Here is a 25016-nt window from a genome sequence, read left to right on the forward strand (position 1 = left end):
TATAATTAGTTAACAAGTCTGTAGTTCTGTTTCTTAATAAGTCACCAATAAATCATCAAATTTGCAAACAACAATACATACATGGTCTTTATAGCTTCAGTAAATTATGTATTAGTATAGTTAGTAAAGCCATAAGTTACAGCTTATAACTCCTTAATAAATGGTTCCATATTATAAAGTTGTACCAATAACAAACAGTTGTTGTATGGGAAGTGATTATTACTGTATAAAGCGTTTGGCCAATTGGATTTTACGATTTAATAACAATAATAATGATAATACAATTACAAATATTGTTAAATAATGTAATAACTTGCAGTCTTTGCTCTTCATTCTCTTATGTGTAAGTGATCACATACTACATGTCACCATTATTACATCGTGATTTAAAAATATTTGACTCGATGGACGATATAATAATATGATAATGTGATGAAGCTGAACTTCACAGCTTCATAGCAGTGCATTTTCTACCTTTTTTTGAAAGTGGACCCCACTTAACCACCAGTTGCGACATTATATGTTGCCCACAAGAGGACAAATTAAAGTGAAATGTATCATTTGCTGTACATACAGTCTGATCGTAGAGACTATGGCTATTGGTTTCATTTACACCATTCGCCCGAGCCAAGCTGAGAAATTTGTTTCCTACATATGTAGACTGCAAAGCACAACTGGCCCAGATTCACACCAGCTGCTCGCCCCCCTCAGCGACTTACAACCAGCTTAGCAGCATTAACACTTTTACCCAGTCATGACATTAAAACACTACTGGAATGTAGAACCGACCAAAGGTAGCTAAGCTTTGGCCCTGCTGTAAGTCCTTTGACATAACATAAATAAGAATGCCTTTTGGCAGATTATGTGCACAACAATACCAACCATCTGTTGTAATGTACTTAGATATTCAAATATACCATGTAATGCTTTGTTTTACACCCTCTTACAGTATGTACAGGGATTAACATGCTGTTGATCTAAGATGTTTCTGTTAGAGTAGTAATAAGATTATTACTAAAACTAGTTATAATCTCACATATGCACATGTTGTGAATATCTACATTACACATTATTTACATGATTTTTTTTTTTTTTCTCATAGGTCGGCCATCACCATATTTCCTCAGAGAACAGATGGCAAACATGACTTTCGAGTGTGGAACAGTCAGCTGATTCGTTACGCTGGTTACAAACAGCCTGATGGGCAGATCATGGGAGACCCTGCAAATGTTGAATTTACTGAGGTACATAAGAGGAGCTGCATTTTTTTAAATTCCGTGGGGGGTAAAACTGCAACATCTCACTTTGAAAGACAAATCTACTGTCAGCTCACATGTTGCTTGTGGTCACCAGATCTGCATGCAACTGGGATGGAAAGCTCCAAAGGGTCGTTTCGACGTCCTCCCCCTCCTGCTGCAAGCCAACGGGAATGATCCTGAGCTGTTTGAGATCCCCGAAGACCTCATCCTAGAGGTGCCGATCGTGCACCCAAAGTGAGTTATTCCTTTTCTCTGAGGTGTGTGTGAAACATACAGAATCTGGCAAAACAAAAGAGCAGAGAGGGCAGCTACAAAAAGACATCCACCCACTCACTCTTCTCTTAACAGCACTTCTTAAACAATGGGGTACTTTTAAGACAAAAGTCTGATTGGGTTGTCGTCACATTCCAACTGTGCTGATTGTTCCCAGAAAGCACAGCTAGCTATGCTTTATCTGTTGCTATGCCAGATTTTGTAGTAACCATGGGGCCTGTTAGTGCGGTTTTCAAGCTTACTCCAATTTTTTACTCTCATGTGTTTGCTTTACTTTTAAGAATAAATAGCAGTTACTGCACGAAAACCCTGGACCAATAATGCCCTGGAGATCTTAAGTATTAAGCTTATCTAATACCCATAATCTCAGTAAAGAATTGGGTATTACACTAGTTTTCACACCTACAGATGCACACAGAGCTATCACTACATCACTGCAGACACACTGAGCTCCCTGCCAGACTCCCCCTAAAAAATTGGCATCTCTTGCTCCATACCCCGCATCAGCTGGCCCTCAGCTCTGGCATCAGCTTGGCACAGGCTGCAACCACCAGTAACATCTCATCATTATATGAGATTAGACCCAGCTCTGCAAATAATACACTGAAAGCAATGTCATCAATCCCCCTGGAGGGTGGTAGATAGAGGTCCTGTCTGCTCTGTCCAGCACTGAAAAGCTGTTAAAAGTGTTTTTCTTTTGTGTTAATGTTTGTTTTGGCTGCATTTCTTTTTGATGACATGTATCTCAGGGGTAATTAACTGTGCTCCTAAAAATGTTTATGACTGTGCACTTTGCAATTGTTAAACATTCACCTGACCTCAGTGGGGAACATAAGGACTCACCTGAAATGAATCCAGCCCATAGCCGTAATTCCCCTGTTTGCTCTGCTCAGGTACGAGTGGTTCAGAGAACTGGACCTGAAGTGGTACGGCCTCCCGGCGGTCTCCAACATGCTGCTGGAGATCGGCGGCCTGGAGTTCACTTGCTGCCCCTTCAGCGGGTGGTACATGGGCACGGAGATCGGCGTGAGGGATTTCTGTGACAGCTCACGCTACAACATTCTGGAGGTAGTGTGTCGTGTCAAAACACAGACTCCATTGTAAAAAGGGGGAGAGAAGAAGAGCATGTGTCGTGTTACCAAATGACCCAATCAGATTGCCATTCTATTTCTAATTGGGCACGCTGAGGAGGAAGCTGATTAACAGCACTTGTCAAGAAATAAAGCCTTCGTGTGCTTTGTTGCAAATTCTCTTTACATAAATTACACAGTGTTAATTTTGATATTATGCCAAAATATTCTTGTATTTACTCACTTTTGCGTGTGTGTTATTTTGTCCTTTGTGATATGACACATAATTAGACTGATCAGACAATCTGCTATCTTTGCATGTATCATAGTCAGACAAGTGGAAGAGAGGGTTTCCCATTCCTAAAATGAAGAGCACTTCAGGGCCAGCCTTGGTGGATTTGTCTGACATCTGAAGTGTGGAAATTGAGCTTGCATTTGGTGAAGGGGGCTGTTTGCTTGCGCAATGTACTTTGGGGTTTGTTCTGTAACATCCTTTGCGTGAAATAAGAAGAAAACTTTTTAGCCAATGAGACAATGAGATCACTTCAATGAGTTAAAAGATTGAAGGCATTCATTTTAATGAAACACTGTCAGACATTGGAGAACATTAAGAAATGATGATGTTTCTAATTTGTTTTTATTTTCGAGATTGAACCACTACTATGAGCTAGCACCTGCTGGATGCATGAAACGTACTTGAACATCACACTTGGCTGCGAAAAATCTAAATGGACATAACAGGCCTTGACCAATGAAATGTCAGACTATTTTCCTTAGGTGTCACTTTGTTTGTTTTACATGTGAACACCTATGGGAGTTTTTCAACTCTCCACCTCCGTCATCCCTCCAGTAGAGTTCAGACACTTGTAGAATCAATGCCAAGGTTCTGGTGGCACGTGGTGGCGCAACACTTTACTAAGACACTTCATGTTGGTTTGTCCTTTAACTTGTCACCCGTCTGTAGCTCATATCTGCAGCACACCATGCATGGTGACTTTCATATCAGAACTGTCTTATTGAATTTTCTTTTTATGTTGTATAGGAGGTTGCTAACAAGATGGCCTTAGACACCAGGAAGACTTCCTCCCTTTGGAAAGACCAGGCGCTGGTGGAGATCAACATTGCTGTTCTCTACAGCTTCCAGGTAGGTGCCTCTTTAAGTTTGTATACTAGATTTAAAGTAATACTACACCAAAACAGATCCTATTAATCTCAAACGCTTGTCCTCCGTTCTTGGGCTCTGAAAAGCTTGAAGCTTGATTCTTGAGTCATTTTGGATTCACAGCTGTTCTAATTGATCACATTTCAAAGGGGGAAAAGAAAATATCCATATAAACATCACTTCTTAGATTTGATAACTTCTCCAGCATTTTGCACTTCTTCTCTGTCCATTTGAATGCTCACTATGTCCTAAACACTTACATTTTTGCCAAAATACAATTAGAAATACATATAGTCAGATCTACCACAGGTAGCAGTATCATTTTAAGTATAATCTTGAAATGAAGCTAAACTAAACATAGAAACCTACATTTTACCACTTTAATGTTATAGCTGTCTACCACAGTGTTCCCCTAATTTTTTCAGCAGTGGTGCTGTGTGTCCGTGACACCATATTTACACGTTGGTTGAGGAATAGTTTATAATGACCTTTTGACACTTGAAGGGCTCAGGAGGCCTAGATATAATTTCACTAACAAGATGAGTGTACAGGAAAATGTTACACCAATTTAGTGTGTACCTCTTCATAGTTGGCATTAGGGATGTCACGATACCAGAAATTTAGTAGTCGATACCAATACCAAAACCACACACAATAAATTCCATGTACTTTCTCTTTCACTCCTTTATTGAAAAATACGGATAAAAAAAACAAAAAACAAAGAAAAGTGGCATGTAGCCTTCAAGTATTTAAAGCAAACAATACTTTGCTAAAATATAAGCAGTAAACTTTTTATTGCACAGCATTATTTCAACTGTGGTTTGGAAAGTGTGAAGGCAAACGGGCTTTTGCGGGTCTATAATCAACCTCTCATCCGCCTCCAAAGAAAAATATTTACATACGCGACTCTTCTGGCTTTTTCTTTCGACGAGCCGGGGCGCTGCAGCTGGACCAAGTTGTGTGCCTGAACTTGTCGCCATCTTCCATTTGTAATCGCGGCTAGACTGCAGCCTAGTAGTGGACGTTCCTCATCCTCCCTTGGGCAGAGGCAGAGCATGTGCCGGAGAAACTGTGAAAATGTTGCCAGTGATGCATTAATTAGTGTTAATGTTCTTTTACGCATGTTTTTGGTAGATTACTGTCACTTTTGCACCATGAGATAAGTTGCTCAGACAGTTAATGACATCCTGCTTGAGCACAATGAGACCTGATCCCTCATTCAACTGTCTCCCTCAATAGGATGTCAATCTTATGTTACTTCCTAAGAGGCTGACTATCAATCTCATCAAGTGTCAGTAATTTCGGTACCTTTGATACCACAAGAAAACGGGTACCGTCTCGTTTTTTGCCACGTGGCATTGACCTGATACTGAAGTATCGGTTTTGGTGACAACCCTAGTTGGCATCCTGTATGATCTGGATATTGATAAAAAGTATTTTCATTAGTAGCAAAATTATGAGGGCAAAAAAAAAGGCAAAATTTGTGTTTGCGCCAGTTTTGAGAAATTAAACATGATATTTTGAAGTATGGGCCTCATCTCCCGATGAACGTCCAAATGACTCCAAAGTGGTGACTCATTTGTTTGCACATCATTTATGCAGGCAAAACAAACATTGTTGCTTCATTAATTCTCAAGTAATGAGCATGACACATCAGATAAATAAATTGTGATAACTTGAGAAATAATGAGCACAGATGTTTGTGTGGTTTGCATAAATGTGCACAAGCAAGGTGAAAACAAATTGGGGTGTTGAGCTGGGACTGACATAATTTCTCAAAAATGGTTTGAGCACAGATTTCTATTTTGTGTGCACAAACGAACTGAAATAGTTTTATACATGTTCAGATCACATGGGCTGCCAACCTCACAGAGGTGCAATGTCGGCACAAGGTTTGGTAGTATTCCCTACATACTGTCTGTTTAGTTAGACTCCCAACCTGAGTAATTAATGCGAAATGTAAAGGTAATAGGTAATAGGCTGTATAAAAGAAAATACATATTTGACATATTTTTCTAATTGTGCTCCCCTCCCTATTTCTAGTCATGCAAAGTGACCATAGTAGACCATCACTCAGCTACTGAGTCTTTCATGAAGCACATGGAGAATGAGTACCGGGTGCGAGGTGGCTGTCCTGGAGACTGGGTGTGGATTGTGCCTCCCATGTCAGGAAGTATCACACCAGTTTTCCACCAAGAAATGCTCAACTACCGCCTCACCCCGTCCTTTGAGTACCAGGTGAGAAGAGTAGTCATGTGATCATGAATCACCCATTTGGTTAGCTATGTGTGAAAAATAATCCTAATCTGGAAATCTAAAGCACATTTTCCCTCGGGATGAATTCACCAACAGGCAGAGATACTACTAACTGCGCTAACATTTGCTTCAGTAGACCATAATGCAATGCATGGGATTTTGTGTTTTTGGCAGAGGGCATCAACACAATTATAGACATGCCCTCATGATTACAAATTAGTTGGCTGCCAAGCTATATTAAGGAAATCATTAAAGGAAATTAAAGTTGGAAATCATTACCTGGAGTGGAAGTAGACGAGGCACATTAAAGGGAAGTGTGTACAGCAAATAGTGAATTAAAACTCCACTGTACCAAGTAACTCCTGGAAAACACTTTGCTGACGATATCTCAATATCTTGGAATGGATTTTAACTTCATGCAAAGACATTGCCTGAACCCTGTTTCCTTTTTCGTCATGCAAAAGCCTGATCCTTGGAATACCCATGTTTGGAAAGGAGTCAATGGGACGCCCACAAAGAAGAGAGCCATTGGATTCAAGAAGCTTGCCAAGTGAGTATGCACTCACACAGAAACATTAGACAAAAACAATCCAATGCAATTGTTTTAATTTAGTGATGCCGTTTCTTCCTGCATTTATAGACCTCTTGAAATGTGAAAGGTAATGCGCTGTAGGATGTGTGTGTGTGTGTGTGTGTGGTAATTTAACGGCCAAACATGTAATCAATTTCCTGACAGACACATGGGAAGGAAGCTGGTGTGCTCAGCGGTAAAACTCTTTTAATCAACCCCTCTGGGAGTAATCAGAGCTTTGTCAGTGTTTTGTCTGTGTGTGCATGCACTCACGTGTGTGTGTGCTCTGCTATTAATATAATTGCCTTGAGGATATGACAAGCTAAGGTAATCACAATTGTCACGAATCTGCTACCTTAACATAATGTCAGCTGCGTGCTGAAGTGAGCCATACCACTGCAGCCTCCATTGCCAATTTCCATGGCTCAGTAACAAATGTTTTACCTGATGTATCAGCACGAGGGAGTCTCCTAAATCCTTGCAGAAGATTAAACGTTGCAAACTGTGACCTCGAATCACTAGTCCTTTGTTTTCCGTGCATCTTACTTTCTCACCTCTGCAGGGCTGTGAAGTTTTCAGCCAAGCTCATGGGCCAGGCCATGGCCAAGAGGGTGAAAGCCACCATACTCTTTGCCACCGAGACGGGAAAATCGCAAGATTATGCCAAAACTCTCTGTGAAATCTTCAAGCACGCGTTTGACGCAAAGGTACGCTTGCTCCCGCCTTGCATCATCTTATCCGAAAGTTTAACAGGAGCCGGTGTGTCATTGTACCAACATCTAATTGAAAAAGGAGGAATTCAAAGACATCATTCCTACATCCTACCTAGCCCCCACCCATCCTTCTCTCAGCTCTCTGGCTGACGAAGTCAAGCAGATGCCAGCTGAGTACAGGCGATGAGAGGGTAGAAGAAGAAGAAGAGAGTGTGTCTTTTCTTCTTCTCTCATGCACTAAAGTGCCACGGGTCGGAGGCAAGATTTATCCGCCGAAGCGTTTAACAGTGCAGTAGTTTAAGACAAGATCCTGCAGCACCCCTGGCTGTGCAAATCTGTTCGAAAAAAAAAAAACAAACCATGCTGCTCGCAATCATACACTCTGTGCTTTTCCTCCAGGTCATATCTTATTCTCCCTTCTTGCTTTTCCACTGTGATCAATCACACAAGAAGAGATTCATGCATGCTGAGAGTGGGTGTGTGTAGATGGATAGCAGGGCAGATGTGAACGCCTAGGGGACAAATCTTAGTTGTCGTGGGGCTAAAGCCCAGTTTTTTTTTCTTCACGCTTTTGGTTGTGTGTCTGTGTGTTTGTGTGTAAGTGTGTGTGTGTGTAAGTGTGTTTGTGTGTGTGTGTGTGTGTGTGTGTGTGAGAAATGTAAGCGCGGTCCATAGCGGACAAACACCATCATGTTGAGTGGTATGCATCATGGACGCTCGTTGTGTGGCAGCAGCATATTATCATCTCGTTAGAGGCGAGGACAGAGTGGTCATTACAACCTCCTCCTCTGCCAACGGCTGTGTGTTCAGCCCTAATTTATATGCTCAAGTCATCTGTCGTGTGCAGTGTGTGTCTAGGAGACGAGAGCGAGATAAAGACTGCACCATGTATGTGGGGGGCTAAGATTCACTCAGCATTAAGGTTTTTTATTTATTTTTTTTTAGGTCATGTCAATGGATGAATATGATGTGGTGGATCTGGAGCATGAGACGCTGGTGTTAGTGGTGACCAGCACATTCGGCAACGGTGATCCACCTGAAAATGGAGAGGTACATCTGTTATATTTAACAGCTGTAGTTCATTGAGCGCAGGACAGATGTGCAGATTACCAATTGTTCTTTTGTTGCTTTAGAAATTTGGAGCTGCCTTAATGGAGATGCGCCACCCAACATCCAACACAGAGGACAGAAAGTGGGTTTAGTCCCTCAACTCGCCTGTCTTTGTATCCGTGCATGTCAGTTTCCATCTTTCATTTTCCTTGAGTTACACAACTATGTGTCTCATCTCTCTGCCTTTGCTTCCTGTCCAGGAGCTACAAGGTCCGTTTCAACAGCGTGTCCTCCTACTCTGACACTCGCAAGTCCTCCAGCGATGAGCCAGAAACCAGAATCAACTTTGAGAGCACCGGACCTCTCGCTAATGTCAGGTAAACAAAACCAGGCTAGAACATATCAAACAGAGTTTATGTGATCAAGCTTAACAAAAAATGATATACTTATAAACAAGATACAAGTAGCCACTTTCCCATCAGGTTTTTTTCCCACTAACACAATGACATGGAATATAAAAGTAAAAAATGTTTGTAATTTTACAACATGCTCACATCATACTTAACTAACAATTAACAAAATCTCCAAATTTAATTTATTTATTCAGTGAATTAAATTTTCATTCTCACCCTGAACATACTCTATGAGAGAGTGGGTTTCTTCCTCTGTGAAACTGTTTTGGGGACAAATCTTATTGCAGTGGACAGTTTGCTGATTTGTTAAAGAAGAGCAGACAACAGAAATTTTCCTCAAACTTGAATCTGATGTGGGCTGACTGCCTCACAGCAAGAACAGCAGAACTTGTCTGCTCTCAGAGGAGCGGTCTATATCATGTTTACATCACTCTGAAACCAGGCGGGACAAGTATTAGTAAATCGTCAGCTGTTTTTCAACGTTTTGGGCCTTCTGGAGAGGTAAGAAAGGGCGAGTTTGGAACGTGGGTTACGGTGGCGGCAGTTTGCGAATGTGTGTTGTTTGTGTTTTTCTTTTTTAACACCACCTGCCTCTCTATCTTTGTCTCTTTCTTCGCGTGTTTCTGTGTGTGTGTCTCTCTGTTTAGGTTCTCAGTGTTTGGCCTTGGCTCCAGGGCCTACCCACACTTCTGCGCCTTTGCCCACGCTGTGGACACGCTGTTTGAAGAGCTGGGGGGGGAACGCATCCTACGCATGGGAGAGGGAGATGAGCTGTGTGGCCAGGAGGAGTCATTCAGAACCTGGGCCAAGAAGGTTTTTAAGGTCGGTTTCTTGGGCTAAGACCCTTTGGGCTTGGTTTAGTTACATTTTTCCCTTTAGTTCATGATTGGCATGTCGGTGACGTCTCATGGCTTGGTTTTGACATTAATATGGTCCCCTGTTTTCCACAACAGCATATATTAAAGGTGCCATAATGTATAAAGTGAGATTCCCTTGTCTTTTTTGATTATAAAGCAGGTCTAGGTTCTATACTAATACTTTGAAAGTATCAAAGTGCCCAGTCCACAGAGAAATGCTCACGGCCTGTATTCAGAAACGGCCTCAAAATGATTCATCAGGACTTCATCAGTAACTTTGTCAGCCATGCCCCCAGCACGGCCCACTTGGACCCAACATCCAGCATTCCAGGATTTGGTTTGGAGTGTTTTCGTGAAATCTGCTATATTTTTATTTGATCATTCAGTAAACAATCAGCAAATCAGAGAACATGCTCAAAGCCTCCTCTCTTCTGATTGGCTCACAGACCTGTTGTTTCTAGAGGTCCAGAAACATGCCTGATGTAAAACTACATTGAGATGTTTTTGGTTCTTAAAACCACAAATATATCTTCTTGGATATCAACACTTTAAATAAAACACAGGAAAAATATAAGATATGGGACCTTTGAATCAGAAATCCCTATCACTCCTTAAAAACAACCCCAACAGTCAAGGTAGCATTTCGAAGTTGTTTGGCCGTACATGACCTTGAGGTAGTGAAGACAGCCCTACTTAGCGTGCAGGAGACCGTTCTCCAAATCCTTTGCTATTCCTGTGCGATGCTCTCCTGCTGCTGTAGGTGTGAAGGGACGCTTTGAATAATGGTCGTGTTCTTTCCCGTGGCTGTGTTCTTATATGTCAAGGCTGCCTGTGACGTGTTCTGTGTTGGCGATGATGTGAACATCGAGAAGGCCAATGACTCTTTGATCAGCAACGACCGCAGCTGGAAGAAGAGCAAGTTCCGCCTGACCTACACAGCCGAGGCCCCGGCCCTCACTGAAGGTAAATAAACAACCTTGTGGGAGCTGAGTGATGAACTATTGAATGGTGTCTTGATATGAAAGGGTATAAGCAGATATAAGAAGCAGAGGGGCAGTAGGGTTATTGATCAAGACCAGTGGCTCAGAGAAAAATACTCTAATTTAATTGATAATTTTAAGTTATCTAATTTAGATAAATTAATTAGGTAATTATAGCACTTTCAGTGAGATATGGATTGAGATAAAGATCGAGATGTCTCTGTTACTTTAGCCTAACCTTACTGATATATGTGGGCTGGACAAAATAATAGAAACCCCTGTCAGTATAATACTATTCAATTCAACAGCACCACAAACTACATCTTCCAAAATGATCATATGTTGAAACAACGCCACTCTAAAAATGTTTCAACAAAAACTTAACATAACCTGGATAAGAAAAGAGAAGGGTTAAACATTTTGGGAAGTGTGTTAATTCACTTTCTTCCCCAGAGTTAGATGGGAAGATCAATACCACTGGAATGTGTGGTAGTATTAAGCAAGTGCCAGAAGGCAGTTACCTTAGTTTAGCATAAAGACTAGAAGGAGGGCAAAGCAGCTATCCTGGCTGTTTTAAAGGTTTGCCTAAAGCTCTCTAATTAAGACGTTGTATTGTTGTTTGTTCAATACATAGTGTTTCTAGTCTTTATTCTAAGCTAAGCTACTCACCTCCTGGTGCTTGCTCTGTATTTAATGTACAAACAAGGAGGGGTATCGATCTTATCATCTAGAATCTCTCTCAGAAAGAAATAAAATTGCTGTATTTTCCAATAAATTCAAGTGTTCTTTAAATAAAAACAAGATTGGTGGTTCTCAAAGTGGGCTCCGGGGACCCATAGTGTGTGAGGATATTCCTGGGGTTTCCATCAAAAAGGGGAATAATTAATTTTCACTATAATTCCATCCATAAGTAACACAGTGACAGGATGTGTGACTATTTTGGTCATGTGTTTCAAACACTTTCTGTAATAAAACTTCTTATCAGATGGGGGTCTGTGGTCTAATTAGTGTCAGTTTAGGGGTCCTTGATGTAAAAGGTTTGAGAACCACTGCTGTAAATAACTATTATTTTAGACAAAAATAATGTAAATGTTACGTATGTGATGTAATTTGTTTTCTGTCTGCTAACAGCATTATACACTGTTCACAAGAAGAAGGTCTCTGGAGCAAAGATGCTGGAATCTCAAAACTTACAAAGTCCAAAATCCAAGTAAGAGTATACTTACACATGAAATACTTTCACAGGAAAAGATTTGATACATATTTTTCTTATTTTTGTATAACTGGGTGTAATTTGTAAAATAATGTTGAACTGATCTAATGCACTCTTCTGGTGTCCAACTCCTTCATTCTGTTTACTGTGATGTGTGATCTAAATGGAACAGACTGAAAATGCTGCAGCGCTGTTCCCTAAATCTCTGATGTCTTTTGCAGTCGCTCTACCATATTTGTGCGGCTCCACACAAACAACCACGACAGCCTGAGCTACCATCCCGGCGACCATCTGGGCATCTTCCCTGGCAACCACGAGGACCTGGTTACAGCTCTCATAGATAAACTGGAGGATGCTCCGCCTGTCAATCAGATTGTCAAAGTGGAGTTCCTGGAGGAGAGGAACACTGCCCTAGGTAGGTGATGCTATTAGCAACGTCACGCTACTTTGCGTTGTACAGTAGGCGTGAAATCAGGAGGTGCTGCGGTTTAAAATCTGGGCATGATGTCAAAATCAAAACATGAATAAGAAACAGTCTCTGCAGCCTCATCAGACACCGTTAAGTCACACTTCAGCGAGGTATCTGTGCCCAGAAATCTTTCAGTGAAGCTGCATATTGGCAAACAGTTGTGATGACACTAGGTGACTTAATTGAGATTTTCACTGTGACTGTAAAGCAATGTGTTTCTTAAACACAGTATGTGTGCTTCAAAATTTTCCTTGACAAATAATAAATGTTAATAGCTTGTTAAGCTTCCTGCTTTCTTGTGTTGCCACCGGCTACCACACTAGCATAGACACAATGAATGGTTTATTACATACTATAATATAAGTGTAAGCGATTATAATTAATCATATTAAGCATCTAAAACTGGTGTATTAATTTGATTAATGAATTATTGATAACACAGTATAGCAAAGCCTCGACAGTTTATGATGACATGATTATATACATGAACAAATCACGTACAAATAATACCAAGCGTGTTTAAAGAGGTTCAGAAATATTAGGTAACATATGCTTCATATGAGGAACAGTTGTTGACAAATGCATTAACCAACTCTTTAAAATGACTTATATCTGCTTACAACTGTCTTAGACTGTCTTACAGCGTAACCTAAACCATTTAGTAAGTGTTTACATCCTGCCTAATGTATCTCAACAGTCTTCCTTGTTAAGTTAAGGTTAAATAAAAAGATAAAATGAAAGACAACAGCTCTAATGTCACTGCATCTAGCTTTTTTTTCTCTTCAAGTCTTGATTTGTCAGTCAGCAGTGAATTTCATTTCAGCCTCTTCTTGTGATTCACAGGCCTGTTTCACAAAAGCGATTTGCAAGCACTGTTTACATGCAGATTCCAAATTGTGTCTATGTGATATTTCACAAATGGCTGTTGCTCCCAAATTGCAAATACGTTTGTGTGGTCTACAGGGCTTTGGCATGCTCATGTAGGCAAGTATAGAGTTTGTTTGGATTAGTTCAGTGTGAATTAAACAGGAGAGGAAACGATCTCATGGTCCAAAAAGCAGCTTGCATGAAACAGGCTCTGGGCTGATGTAACAGGTGTAGTTTTAGCATAGAAATTCATGTTGTGTGTGGTTTTTATTTCATTTTTTTGGCCGCTTTGGTCAGCAGACCAGACGCAGAGCAACATTAGATTTGGTTTGGACTTCTGTTGAAAGACACAGATGTAAGTCTCCTCTTAGCTCTGTTTTAGCCTCAACCAACTCCTGAGAAAAACATCTGGCTCTTTAGCAGTAAATGCTCCACTGTGTCTGCAGTTTGGTGCTGTACAGGTTGTGAATGCTTAGTTTGTCGGTGCGTTTTCCCTGTAAACTATGACAGCGTCTTCGGGCTTCTTCTGGGGTTTTTTTTTGTCATTAATTTACCACCACCAACTGCAGAGTTGGGTTATTATCTGTGGGATTATTACTAAAATCATTCCCTGTCTTGTTATACATAGTCATTTAAAAACAGTTTTTTTAAATAAAATATGAATTAATTTAACTTTAACTCTCTTCTGTAGGTGTAATCAGCAACTGGACAAATGAGACTCGTATCCCTCCCTGCACCATCTACCAGGCCTTCCAGTACTTCTTGGACATCACCACCCCACCAAGCCCTGTGCTGCTGCAGCAGTTCGCTGCTCTGGCAACCAATGACAAACAGAAAAAGAAACTAGAGATCCTCAGTAAGGTAAATTCACTTAGTCTTCAGCATTATCATTAACACTGACCTTTAGAATTATTGAGCTGCTGCTGCACTGAGCGCTTAGCTTGGTTCGTGACCAGCCACATAAGGGATTTGCAATACATGTGCGTAGGCTTTATCCAAAAATATACTCTCTCTTTTTGCCATTTGAAAGCCAAATGTATGCAGACATTTTTTTATTAGGACACTTTTAGATGCACAGTTTTATAAAAAAAAAGTCACCATGTGTTTAAGGCACAACAGTAACCAACACATTCATCATGTTTGCTATCAAAATATGGGCGATAGTTTTCTGTGTCTGAAAGCTGATTTGATGCACTTTGCACCGATGGAAATACATACAGTAGGAGTGAGCTGGCGCCAAATTAAAGCCGCTGATCGTTCTAACCCAGAGCCATTCCCCCTTGCAGTGCCACCCACAATTCACTCTCCATTTTTGTCAATGTGTGGAAAAGGCTGGCTGAGGCCAAGCAGTGACTCATATGCTCTACATCGAATCATTGTCACCAAAGCAAGAGGAAAAGATGGAATGGCTCCTGAATTCAGAAAAAGAGACAGTACAGTAGAATCAGCGCTGCAGATCAGTTTTATTTTTGTATGTGCTAAATCTCCAGCTCATTTGCAGGACTGAAGCAGCGTCTCTCTGACTTTTCTAATCCTCTTTTTTTCATCCACGGATTCTCATTATAAGCATTAGAGAACACTCAAGCTGTTCTGTTTTCAAAAACTGAAATGATTAAACAAAAATGATATTACAAATCTATCAACAATTTCTCAAACCATCGAATAATATCACTCTATGAAGAGTCCCACTGCCCCATCTGTTTATCAAGGTTAAAGAACAAAGGCCCAAAAGTGCTTTCACTGTTAAAATTGTACGGTTCTTCATACATTGCTCAGGGTGGAGACAACGCCAGGCCTCATAATGGGCACTGTGTCGCTCATTAGCGACTTGAGAACAAAGCAAAACTCAAAGTTTTTTTAGCCTGGTGGCAGTTCTCTAAATTCATCCCATCCAAATGTCACTGATGACACACAAAAACAGTTGGGCAGTGAACGGTGAATGGTTCTGCTTGTGGCTGCCTCCTGCTCTCCAGTCAGAAATGTTTACAGATCTAAGAGAGGAAACCATCCTCTTTTTTTCCTGTTGTTACGGCGGTTACTTTGGTTTCTTAATTAGGATAACAAAAATTCAACAACTTACCATATCCACGTGTACTTTTCCCCCGTCTTTCTCTTTGATTCCCCAGGGTTTGCAGGAGTATGAGGAGTGGAAGTGGTACAACAATCCAACACTGGTGGAGGTGCTGGAGGAGTTCCCCTCCATCCAGATGCCCTCCACTCTGCTGCTCACCCAGCTGCCCCTCCTGCAGCCTCGCTACTACTCGATCAGCTCCTCTCCAGAGCTGCACCCAGGAGAGATCCACCTCACCGTCGCTGTGGTCTCTTACCGTGCCAGAGGTAAGGACCTACTACTCATCATGGGATCTTTTTCATATCAGGAACTTCTCTAACAGAGCTGAGCACTAAATATTAACATCTCTCCGAGGACATCAAGGCTGTGTAGGTGTAGCTGTAGGTGTTTATGGTCTTTTCTGCTGACCAGGAAGATGAACTTGAATGCTCCCATTAGGCTTTTGAGGGTCTGAAATTGGTCTCTTTATCGCTGACATTTCATATAGCCAATGTTCTTGACATTTCAGTAAAACTGCTAAATAAACGGAATCACCCCCTGTGGTTTCTAAACAGTATTTAACAGTAACGTATTACTCAAAAAGGAAGTACATATCCCGTATATATATACTTTTCTTTGGTTGGGTTTATGTCATGGATAAAAGACACTGTGCTGCAGCTCTTTCAAGGTTGCTGCAAAGACTCGAAAAGTCAGATGACTCAGCCTCTCTGAAAACCCTGCGATGGCTGAAAGAAAATTGATTGGAAGTTATCTTTGAAAGCCAGTCTGCTTTTTAGGGCGGCTGGACCACGACTGTAATTACAAGGAGCGTAGATTTAGAAACACCTCGGGAAGATTCAGTATCTCTAAACAGATTCTATTTAGAGATATGGACAAAAACATAAAATGAGAGAAAACAGTGCAGGTATACCAGTCTGTATGACAATATATTAGTTGCATTTGCTACCCGGATCTCAATTTGTTTTATTAATCTCAGTGCATAGTATATAACGATGCTCTTATATCTCCACCTTTGCAATTAGCATCCATTATGTCAGTCAGCAAATGTTACCAGGTGCTTCTCACTATCATTTTCTCTCGCATCAAGTAATGTATACTAGTACAAACATGTTACCATGATTGTATAAGCAGCAGCTGAATTACTGTAATTTTACCTTTAGAGAAAGAGAGAGGGAGAGAGAGAAAAAGAGAAATGGCCCTAGCCTTGGAAAACATATTAGGGACACTTACACTTCTTCTGTTAGTTTGTGCACTTAAAGAGAGTGGGAGGCAGAGGGGAGAGAAAAAGGTGAAGTGTTTTTTAGTAATCATCCCTTTCAGATGGAGAGGGACCTATCCACCATGGAGTGTGTTCATCGTGGCTCAACAGGATAGAGAAGGGGGAGATGGTGCCGTGTTTTGTCCGCGGGTAAATATCACAATGTTTTTTCCAAGGAATTTTGTTGAATGTCAGTTGAATCAGTATTGTTGCATGTTAAAGGAAAAGTTTGATATTTTGGGAAATAGTCATAATAATAATAAGAAGAACATGGAAACCAATCTCATGTCTGCCTGCTGAATTTGAAGCTGCCGCCTGTAGCTGGCTAACTTAGCTTAGCATAAAGACTGGAAACGGGGAAACACCTAGCCAGGCTCTGTCCAGATATAGCAACAATCAGCACCTCTAAAGCTCACTAATGAAGACGTTGTTTCTTGCCTTTGTAATCTGATATTCATTGTTTGCTGGGCAACTGGTCCAAGTAATAGTCACATGTTGCTGCTAATAACTGCTAATGGAAGATTCATATTTAGCATACAGACATGAAAGCGGTCAATGGACTCAACTTATGTAGCGCTTTACTAGCACTTTACACTACAAGCCTCATTCACCCATTCACTCACATACATACAGTGCTTTTTCTGTTGCCCGAGGACACTGCAACATGCGGTCTTAAGGAACTGGGGATCAAACCACAGACTTTCCAATTAGAGGGTGATCTTCTCTACCTCCTGAGCCACATCCACCTAATCACAGTCTGATCTAACTAAGAATGGGAATGAGCATGTTCCCCAAAACGTTAAACTGATACTTAATTTCACAAGCTTACTTTACACTTTAGGATATTTTTACTACATATTTATTTATTTTTGCCTACCATTTCTTTTGTTATCATTTTAGTGCACCATCCTTCCAACTTCCCAAAGACAACCACGCACCTTGTATCCTGGTGGGTCCAGGAACAGGTATTGCCCCATTCAGAAGCTTCTGGCAACAGAGACTATTTGACCTTGAACACAAAGGTTGGTTTCCTCCCTCATTCTTTAGAGATGTTTATTGTTACCTTACAGAGAGGCTCTGTAGTTGAATTATAGGCGAGATCTTCAATTTGATGGCTGATCATGTGAATATCCTGGACAAGCTCATTCATTTTGTCCTCTAATTAAAATCCTGTCAAATGCACCTCTGAGTAATAAAACAGAATTAGATCAAATCCCTGTCAGAGATTTAGATAATACAAAAAAAGAGCAGACTGTCATTTCTACATCTCCATTCAGAACAACACAGTAACTCTGCCTGTCACCTTTAAGGGATTGAATCCTGCCCCATGATCCTGGTGTTTGGTTGTCGGCAGTCCGAGATGGACCACATCTACAAGGAGGAGACCATCCAGGCCAAGAACAAAGAAGTGTTCAAGGAGCTTTACACGGCCTATTCCAGAGAACCCGGCAAACCAAAGGTACAAACACTTACCTGTCCATAAGTGTGGATGAGTCAGCTTATCACAACTCTCTTTGGACTGCTGTGTGGGTTTGAAATAAAATCACAGAGGAAAGGGCTGAATAAAAACAGCTGTGGTTATTGGGTCTGGAATACACTCACTCCAATTCACATGATTTGTTTCCACTTTATGACTTTCGACTGCAGTTCTTAGGATAACATTTTTATTATTTGAGCTTGTGCAGTCCTCTAACCTTCATGTCTCTGCCTCTTTTGCTCTTCTGAATGATTCTCGCTTTGTTTGTTTATGTTCCTGTTAGCAGTGATGCTTGGTAATTGAGTTTAAAAGAAGAACTCAAGAAGTATAATTTCGATACTCTGCAGTCTTTCAGATTGCAGTTTGCACTTGACTGATTTGTTTTCACATAGTTTCTTTTCTCACACATGACTTCTTGATGCACACTCATCATTCCTCCTTTGCCTGTCAGAAATACGTACAGGATGTACTGCGCGAGCAGCTGTCAGAGACGGTGTACCAGTGCCTGAAGGAGGAGGGAGGACACATCTACGTGTGCGGGGATGTTACGATGGCCGGAGATGTTCTTAAGACTGTCCAGCAAATCATCAAGCAGCAGGGCAGCATGAGCCTGGAGGATGCTGGTTTCTTCATCAGCAAGCTTCGTGTAAGAGAGAGAAATGGTCACCATGATGTTTACCATTAAAACCCAATAAACAGCTTGGAAAAAAGTGAGAGTGAGAGTGTCAGGAAAGAGAGGGTCACATGAGAGGTGAAATGTGATCTACAGTGTTGAAGAGGTGCCATTGAGCTTGCAGTCAACTTCAGCTGAACAGACAAGGCTCTACTACACAGCTTCTTCATCTGAATATATGTAACTGAAACGTAGAGCTGAACAACAGAGGACCTGTTCAGTCAGTATTTCCTGAAAAAAATAATGGTTAACAAACACCGCCCACTGACTTAATTTCATTTGTGAACTCAAGCGTAAAAATGCTAAATATAGCCTTACACATCATTAACACACCTGTGTGTAGTATACAAATGAAGAGATGTTTTTCAGTACTGTTCAGTGAATGGGTAAAAATGCAATGACTGCAGGCATCTGAAGACACATTTACCAATCTACAAATGTTTAAGGAAGGGTATAAAGAAAAATCTCACATCTCATTCTGTAGTGCAACATTGCATGAAGAAAATAGAAAACAGACAGAATTAAAAGAAAAATTTGTGTAATACTGTATATAGTGTTTATTCAAATCTGAATACCAATAAGCAAAGCAGCTTGCTCACTTGTGTTATCTGGTGTAGTGTTTGGATTAAAAGAAATCTATATCCCTTCATCCCTTCATGCCATTGGTTATACCTGCTGTATCCACGCTCTTTAAAACTACACAGAAGAGGATAATCTGTATGCAGTGTGAATAATAATTTTTAGCTCAAACATTTCTAAGTGCTCTCTAATAATATAGTATGCTGTGAACTAAAAAATCTGAAATCATCAAGTATTTTATTTTTTTTCCCCTTCAGGAAAAGGCCATACCTAACAATGCTTTCAAATCAGACCTGTCATTCACTGTTTAACAATATCTGTAGCAATATCCATCTCACATATTCTCCCCTTCTCTCTTTCTCTCTCCCTCTACCAGGATGAGAATCGCTACCATGAGGACATCTTTGGTGTCACTCTGCGCACCTATGAGGTCACCAACCGGCTTCGTTCAGAGTCCATCGCCTACATTGAGGAGAGCAAAAAGGACTCAGATGAGTAAGTGGTTTGAGTCTTTAATTTCCAGTGTTTTACATAGGGGGTGCTGTCCTTTAAAAGGTTTTTCCTAACGACAGATTGGAGATATGAAAACATACAATCCTTTTCCCAAGGTGGGCCTGCACTTGAGTGAAACCTCAGTGGGTTGGTTCTTGTGAACTTTTTCAAATGTCAGTAATAGAGAAAAGACCTTGGGGTCAGTACAGGTTGATCCTAAAGCTAATACGAATGTGTTCAGTAAGTTTCATGGCAATATTCTTAGTAGAGTATGAGATATCTTGCATGCAATGTTAACATCTTGGCTTTTGCATGACTGCTTGTAAAACAGATTAATTGGGTAGTTAGCCTAGAATGAGGATCTCATACTAGTAACCCAGAAGCCTAATAGCTTTTCAATTTATTGTTGCATGCGGCCATCAAATTCTTTTTTTTTCTTGTTTTTTATTTTGGAATAATTTTAGGAAGGCTGCGAAATCAGAGCATAAAGATTGGCTCTTTATTTTATATTTAGCTATTCGCACCAGCTGTGCAACATTAGAGGAGCTATTTCTTTAAGTTTTGCTATTGCTACATTGCCAACATTAGCATCAACAGCTGTTTCCTTACCAGTCCAGAAGAAACTACTTTCCTTTACTCAGCGAGAGCTGTCTCCAGCAGCAGAAAGCAACGCCAATGTGAACTCTTGTCTCTACCATGGCTTTTCTTCTACTGAAGTTAGCATGCTAACAAGCTAGCCCCAGCCCATCTCGTCATTCTCCAAAAGCGAAACACTGCAGTCACCAATCTGCCATATTGCTGCTCAGAGTATGTATTATATCCTCTTGTCTTTTAAACGCAGCAATGGCTGAAGCCTTCGTCAAGCAACAATCTCCACCACCTGACTCATATTTTTGTTTTTTAAAAATAGAACCTAATACATTCATTTATTTTCTTCCTTCCTTCACTGTTTCATTATTAGTTTGTCTGTCTTTTAGTGGATTTTGGGAAACATGGTAATGTCTCGTGTCCACGCACGATGCATAAAACCAGTATCATTCACTTGTCTGCAACACTGCTGAACTGTGTGGGAGTCTATGATGTGAATATGTTGTTTATTTATCTTTTTTTTTTTACCAGAGATCCTTACAGCTGGTTAGCTCATGTTTCAGGAAAAAAGTGTTTTGGCACAGCCCATTGAGATTAATCCCGACCAGCGAGATTAGCTCTATCTCCGAGAGAATTAGTATAAGTCCAACTCCAATCTGCAGCCTGTAGTTGTCGGTGATACTGATGTGTTATCACCCTCAGTTTCAGATGAAAACAGAGTGGGTAACCATAGAAACCCTGTGGAGAAGGGCCTTTAAACTAACAGGATTAGAGTGAGAGCGAGTGGCTCTGTTCCATTTCTGTTTTTGTTTCCGTCGTTATTTGTGCATATTCAAGATTAAACACTTCATATACCCTTGCCATGAGAGCAAAACAAGGGCCCTACATAGCCACTATGGCTCATTAAGTACCAACATAATGCATCACAGACGATGGTTCCTGTGTGGATTGTCACTTGAATTTCACATTTGGCCATCAAAGCCCCTGCTTGCTGGATGAGTAATGACTGTAACATCTCTATTTCTATGTCTCTGTTGCTCTCTGTCTGTCCATCTGTCTGTCTGTCTTTCTGTCTCTCCTTCTGTCTTTTCTTTCCCAGGGTTTTCTGCTCGTAGGTTTATGAATCGGGGGGTTTCCGACAACAACCAGTCTGGAGGACACAGCACTGCTGGTTAAAGAATACTGTGCCAATTTTTGTACTGTAAAAAATGGGTTTTTTTCTTTTCTTTTTTTTTTTTTTTTATACCACTTTAATGTTTTTGTTGGGCTCTGCGGTTTTGTCTGTAGCAAGTTGGAAATGTTCTGTTCTCTGAGAATCTGTTTTGCTTGTTGATGATACTTCCAAAAATTATAAATTGATCATTTTGATTCATAATGTGTGCACCTAGTGTAATGACCTGCCTCATTGTGAATGCATGACCAAGACAAGAATATACTCAACAAATATAATATACTCTGTGTTATTGTTAAAGTAAAAAGGCTTTTGTTGAGGTTTTATATTTGCAAGGAAATGTGCGGCATTGATAACAAACAGACATTTCTGATTTCAAGAAGGAATGAGGGCTGATCTAATTTATTTGGGCTGTTGTTTTTATTTATTTATTTTTTTCACATTAAAGGCTAAAGTCTCAGACAAAGTTAGAAACTTGAAAGTTGTACAGGCATGCAGATGGATTGTCATATGGACAGGTCACCCTGAATTATGAAAACAGCGATTCTGCCACAGCCTCAACAAACATATTATCTAACTCTTCACTGGCAATCCATCAAAATGCATCAGCCTCTGTGCCAGCTCTCCTCTTATTGGCCTGTCCATTCTCTCAACATCATAATCTCATGTGTCCCAGCTGGCATTTGCCCACCCACAGCAGCTTCATAGGAATGTGGAGGGTAGACACTAAAGAGGAGACGTGAACCTGTGTTACTGCATGTTAAAATAAACTCCAGTTATTCGGAAATACAGACTTCTTCAGGGCTCTCAGGTTCTTTTGAATTATAGATGATTATTCAATATATGATACTGACATTTTCAGAAACTATGCTTGTTCTCTTTTCTCACTGAGAGTTAGATGAGAGAATCGAGGCCACTCTTGTGTCTTTACATTAAACATGAAGCTACAGGCAGCAGTCGGTCAGCAGGCGTTCACACCGAAAAAAGCCCTGCAGGGATGCGTTGGTGGGGGCGTGTTGTTTCAGGTACCAGTGAGACAATCCAGGAAGTCCAGTTTGAGTAACTGATCGGTGAATCTGAAGGTTTATCAAACACCAAAACACTGCACAGCTTTTACAATATTAAGAGACAGAATTACAGGAACTGCATGAAAAGTTGAACCAGCTTCAATATCTCCTTACCACTGCCCTAAATATTCACACGTTATATCTTGTTTGTTTAAGTCGTGCAAAGACCAGTGCAAAAACAACACATTGTGGTTTAACAGGAGTTTATGTGCCAGACTTTTTCTCGTCTGGAGGCAGGAAGTCAGTCTTTCCAGTCTTTATAGATGTAATTTTCACACATTGGTTTTTGTGCAGATCAAACAAACAAGATGTAATGTGTGAATTAATGAGCTTTAGATTTGCTGGTAGGAAGCTTTTATTAGCCTTGGATTGAGCTAGCTGTTTCCCCTGTTTGCAGTTCTCGTGCTGAGCTAAGCTAACTGGCTTTCATTAACCATATAAACACAATATTGGAATTGATCTTCTCACCTTACTATCAGCAAAATAGCAAATTATCTTTTTTATTTTTTTTTTCCCGAAGATGTCAAACTAGTCCTTTAAGTCTCTCTGATGGAGAGAGAAAAATTAAGGGAAGCAAAAAAGATCTATGCTCGCACTCTGTGCTGCACAGATCACATCTGACAGCTGTCAACTTCGTCACCTACTGAGCTTTTAAAATTTGCATGTGTCAGCATCATAACTCCTCTGCCTCTTGCCTTACATTAACTCTGCTCCTGCCTACACACACCACGCTCAGTCTCTCTTTTGTCTCTCTGCATGGTTTTCTTTTTTTTTTTTTTTTTGCAGCCCTGCGGCTCACATGCCACTCTTTCACTGTGACCTGACACCTGATCAGTAGCATCAGCATGCATGTGTGTGTGTGTGTGTGTGTGTTTGTGTGCCATATCAATCATCATAAGTGTGTGCATCTTGGTATGAGTGGGTGTAAACATGCATGTGCTCAGGTGTATGTTCCTGCTTGTTGTCTGTTACCTTGTCAAAGTGGTCAGATTTTAAAATGAGCATGAATTAGCTTCTCTGCAATTCACACAAGCCTGCAAAATCTAAGCTGACAGATGGTGTTTTTCTAACAGGAAACACATGGCCACATGGCTTTGAGTTTTGATCTCAGCAGTTCAGTCCTATTGTTACAAGTTCCAGTGAAGTTTTTTCATCCGGAGACGAGGGAGCTGCTGCTGTGGTCATTTGCCGCTTTCCAATGAGTCAGGGTTGTAATTTGAATATATTTGTGCAGGGGCTCCATTGTTTATTGATCACCCTCTCTCTGCAGTAACCTGTGGCTTTTCTTGTCAGCTTCTTGAGTCTTGTTTGTTCCCTTTCTTTGTCTTTGATTCAAATTAAAGATAGCTGTCAAGCATGATTAGCAGGTTTCAATGTGACATCCCAAACATCTGCTGAGAATATATTTGTTTTTCTGGTTGTTGTTTCTTTTCTGAGTCAACTGTTTTTACTGCTGGGAGAAAACGGGCACGTCCCCATTGTCCCCACTGTTGCTCATTCTGGATGAATGTCTCCTCTGTATAATTTGTTCAAACAGGTTGAGTTTAATTGGAATGAGAGCTGTCAAGAAAATGTCTGTGATGTAAAATGTGCAACAGGAAAACAATTAATACGAGATATAGCTTCTATATATAGCTTCTATATATATATATATTCAAAGACAAAGTATAAAATATAAAGAGTACCACTTTGATCTTTTCTAAGAATGTATTTTGATTATGTAAATGAGCACTATGATTCTGCTTGATTTAAAAATAACAAAAAAAAGGCCTATTCTATATGGTGTCTCTCATATCCTTTAGGTATGGGGATAAAACATCAGCATTAAATAAATGCATGGTGATCTTCTGTCTCCTGTTCATATTTAAAAAAAAAAAAAAAAAAAAGCTCTGTCTATTTACCAGCACTGTGTCAGTCAGTGAGACTGTATCGTGAGGTCCAGCCTTTCTCACACGGGCTTTGGATGCTTCAAAACTTTCTTGAGGGGTTTCTTTTTTTCTGTGTTTGCATATTGCTGCTGCTATTAACAACTCTGATCCAATCAGCCTCTGCTATAATGACCTTTGTTGTGTAATTGATCGAGGATATTCCATTTTAATGCATCAACTGCAAGGACTTTGCATTTACTTACAAATAAAGAGAAACATTTACAGAATATGTCAACACAGCTGCTTGGTTTGGGTTTTTTTTCTTGTTTATAGAAGAAGTAAGTCAGAATGGAAAAGTTTATTCCTGCAGTAGGACTTGTTTAAGGTCAAAGCATTTTACTTTGAAGGTCGGATTTATGTGTTGATGAAGAGCTTTTGCCCTGAAAAACAGAGTGGCAGCAAACAAGCCAGATGCTTCCCCCTCCTCTTCCTGTCTTTGTAAGTGCTGGTCGTCATGGCTCAGAGAGTCAGCACTCAGAGTACAGAGATGCCTCTCGGTGCCATGGCAACCTGTCAACAAAACAAGCCATGCAAACGTACACTTTATACGTTTACTTTA

At 40.4% G+C, this 25016-nt stretch overlaps 1 protein-coding gene across 1 annotated transcript in view; it reads left to right on the forward strand.

The window, feature by feature from the left end:
* The window catches only part of nos1 (nitric oxide synthase 1 (neuronal)), a 42311-nt gene extending 17619 nt beyond the window's left edge, over window positions 1-24692 (forward strand). Inside the window, exons 8-29 of the mRNA XM_056377303.1 lie at window positions 1103-1244; window positions 1354-1493; window positions 2426-2600; window positions 3645-3746; window positions 5808-6002; window positions 6485-6570; window positions 7154-7298; window positions 8250-8354; window positions 8438-8496; window positions 8615-8731; window positions 9415-9589; window positions 10449-10587; window positions 11736-11814; window positions 12039-12232; window positions 13845-14014; window positions 15280-15490; window positions 16545-16632; window positions 17383-17504; window positions 17793-17941; window positions 18411-18605; window positions 19588-19706; window positions 21391-24692. Of these exons, the coding sequence (XP_056233278.1) occupies window positions 1103-1244; window positions 1354-1493; window positions 2426-2600; window positions 3645-3746; window positions 5808-6002; window positions 6485-6570; window positions 7154-7298; window positions 8250-8354; window positions 8438-8496; window positions 8615-8731; window positions 9415-9589; window positions 10449-10587; window positions 11736-11814; window positions 12039-12232; window positions 13845-14014; window positions 15280-15490; window positions 16545-16632; window positions 17383-17504; window positions 17793-17941; window positions 18411-18605; window positions 19588-19706; window positions 21391-21406 (2923 nt within the window). The 3' untranslated portion in view covers window positions 21407-24692. The remainder of the gene's footprint in view (window positions 1-1102; window positions 1245-1353; window positions 1494-2425; window positions 2601-3644; window positions 3747-5807; window positions 6003-6484; window positions 6571-7153; window positions 7299-8249; window positions 8355-8437; window positions 8497-8614; window positions 8732-9414; window positions 9590-10448; window positions 10588-11735; window positions 11815-12038; window positions 12233-13844; window positions 14015-15279; window positions 15491-16544; window positions 16633-17382; window positions 17505-17792; window positions 17942-18410; window positions 18606-19587; window positions 19707-21390) is intronic.
* The last annotated feature ends 324 nt before the right edge of the window (window positions 24693-25016 follow it).

This window comes from Seriola aureovittata, chromosome 5 (genome assembly GCF_021018895.1).
Source record: "Seriola aureovittata isolate HTS-2021-v1 ecotype China chromosome 5, ASM2101889v1, whole genome shotgun sequence".
NCBI lineage: Eukaryota > Metazoa > Chordata > Actinopteri > Carangiformes > Carangidae > Seriola > Seriola aureovittata.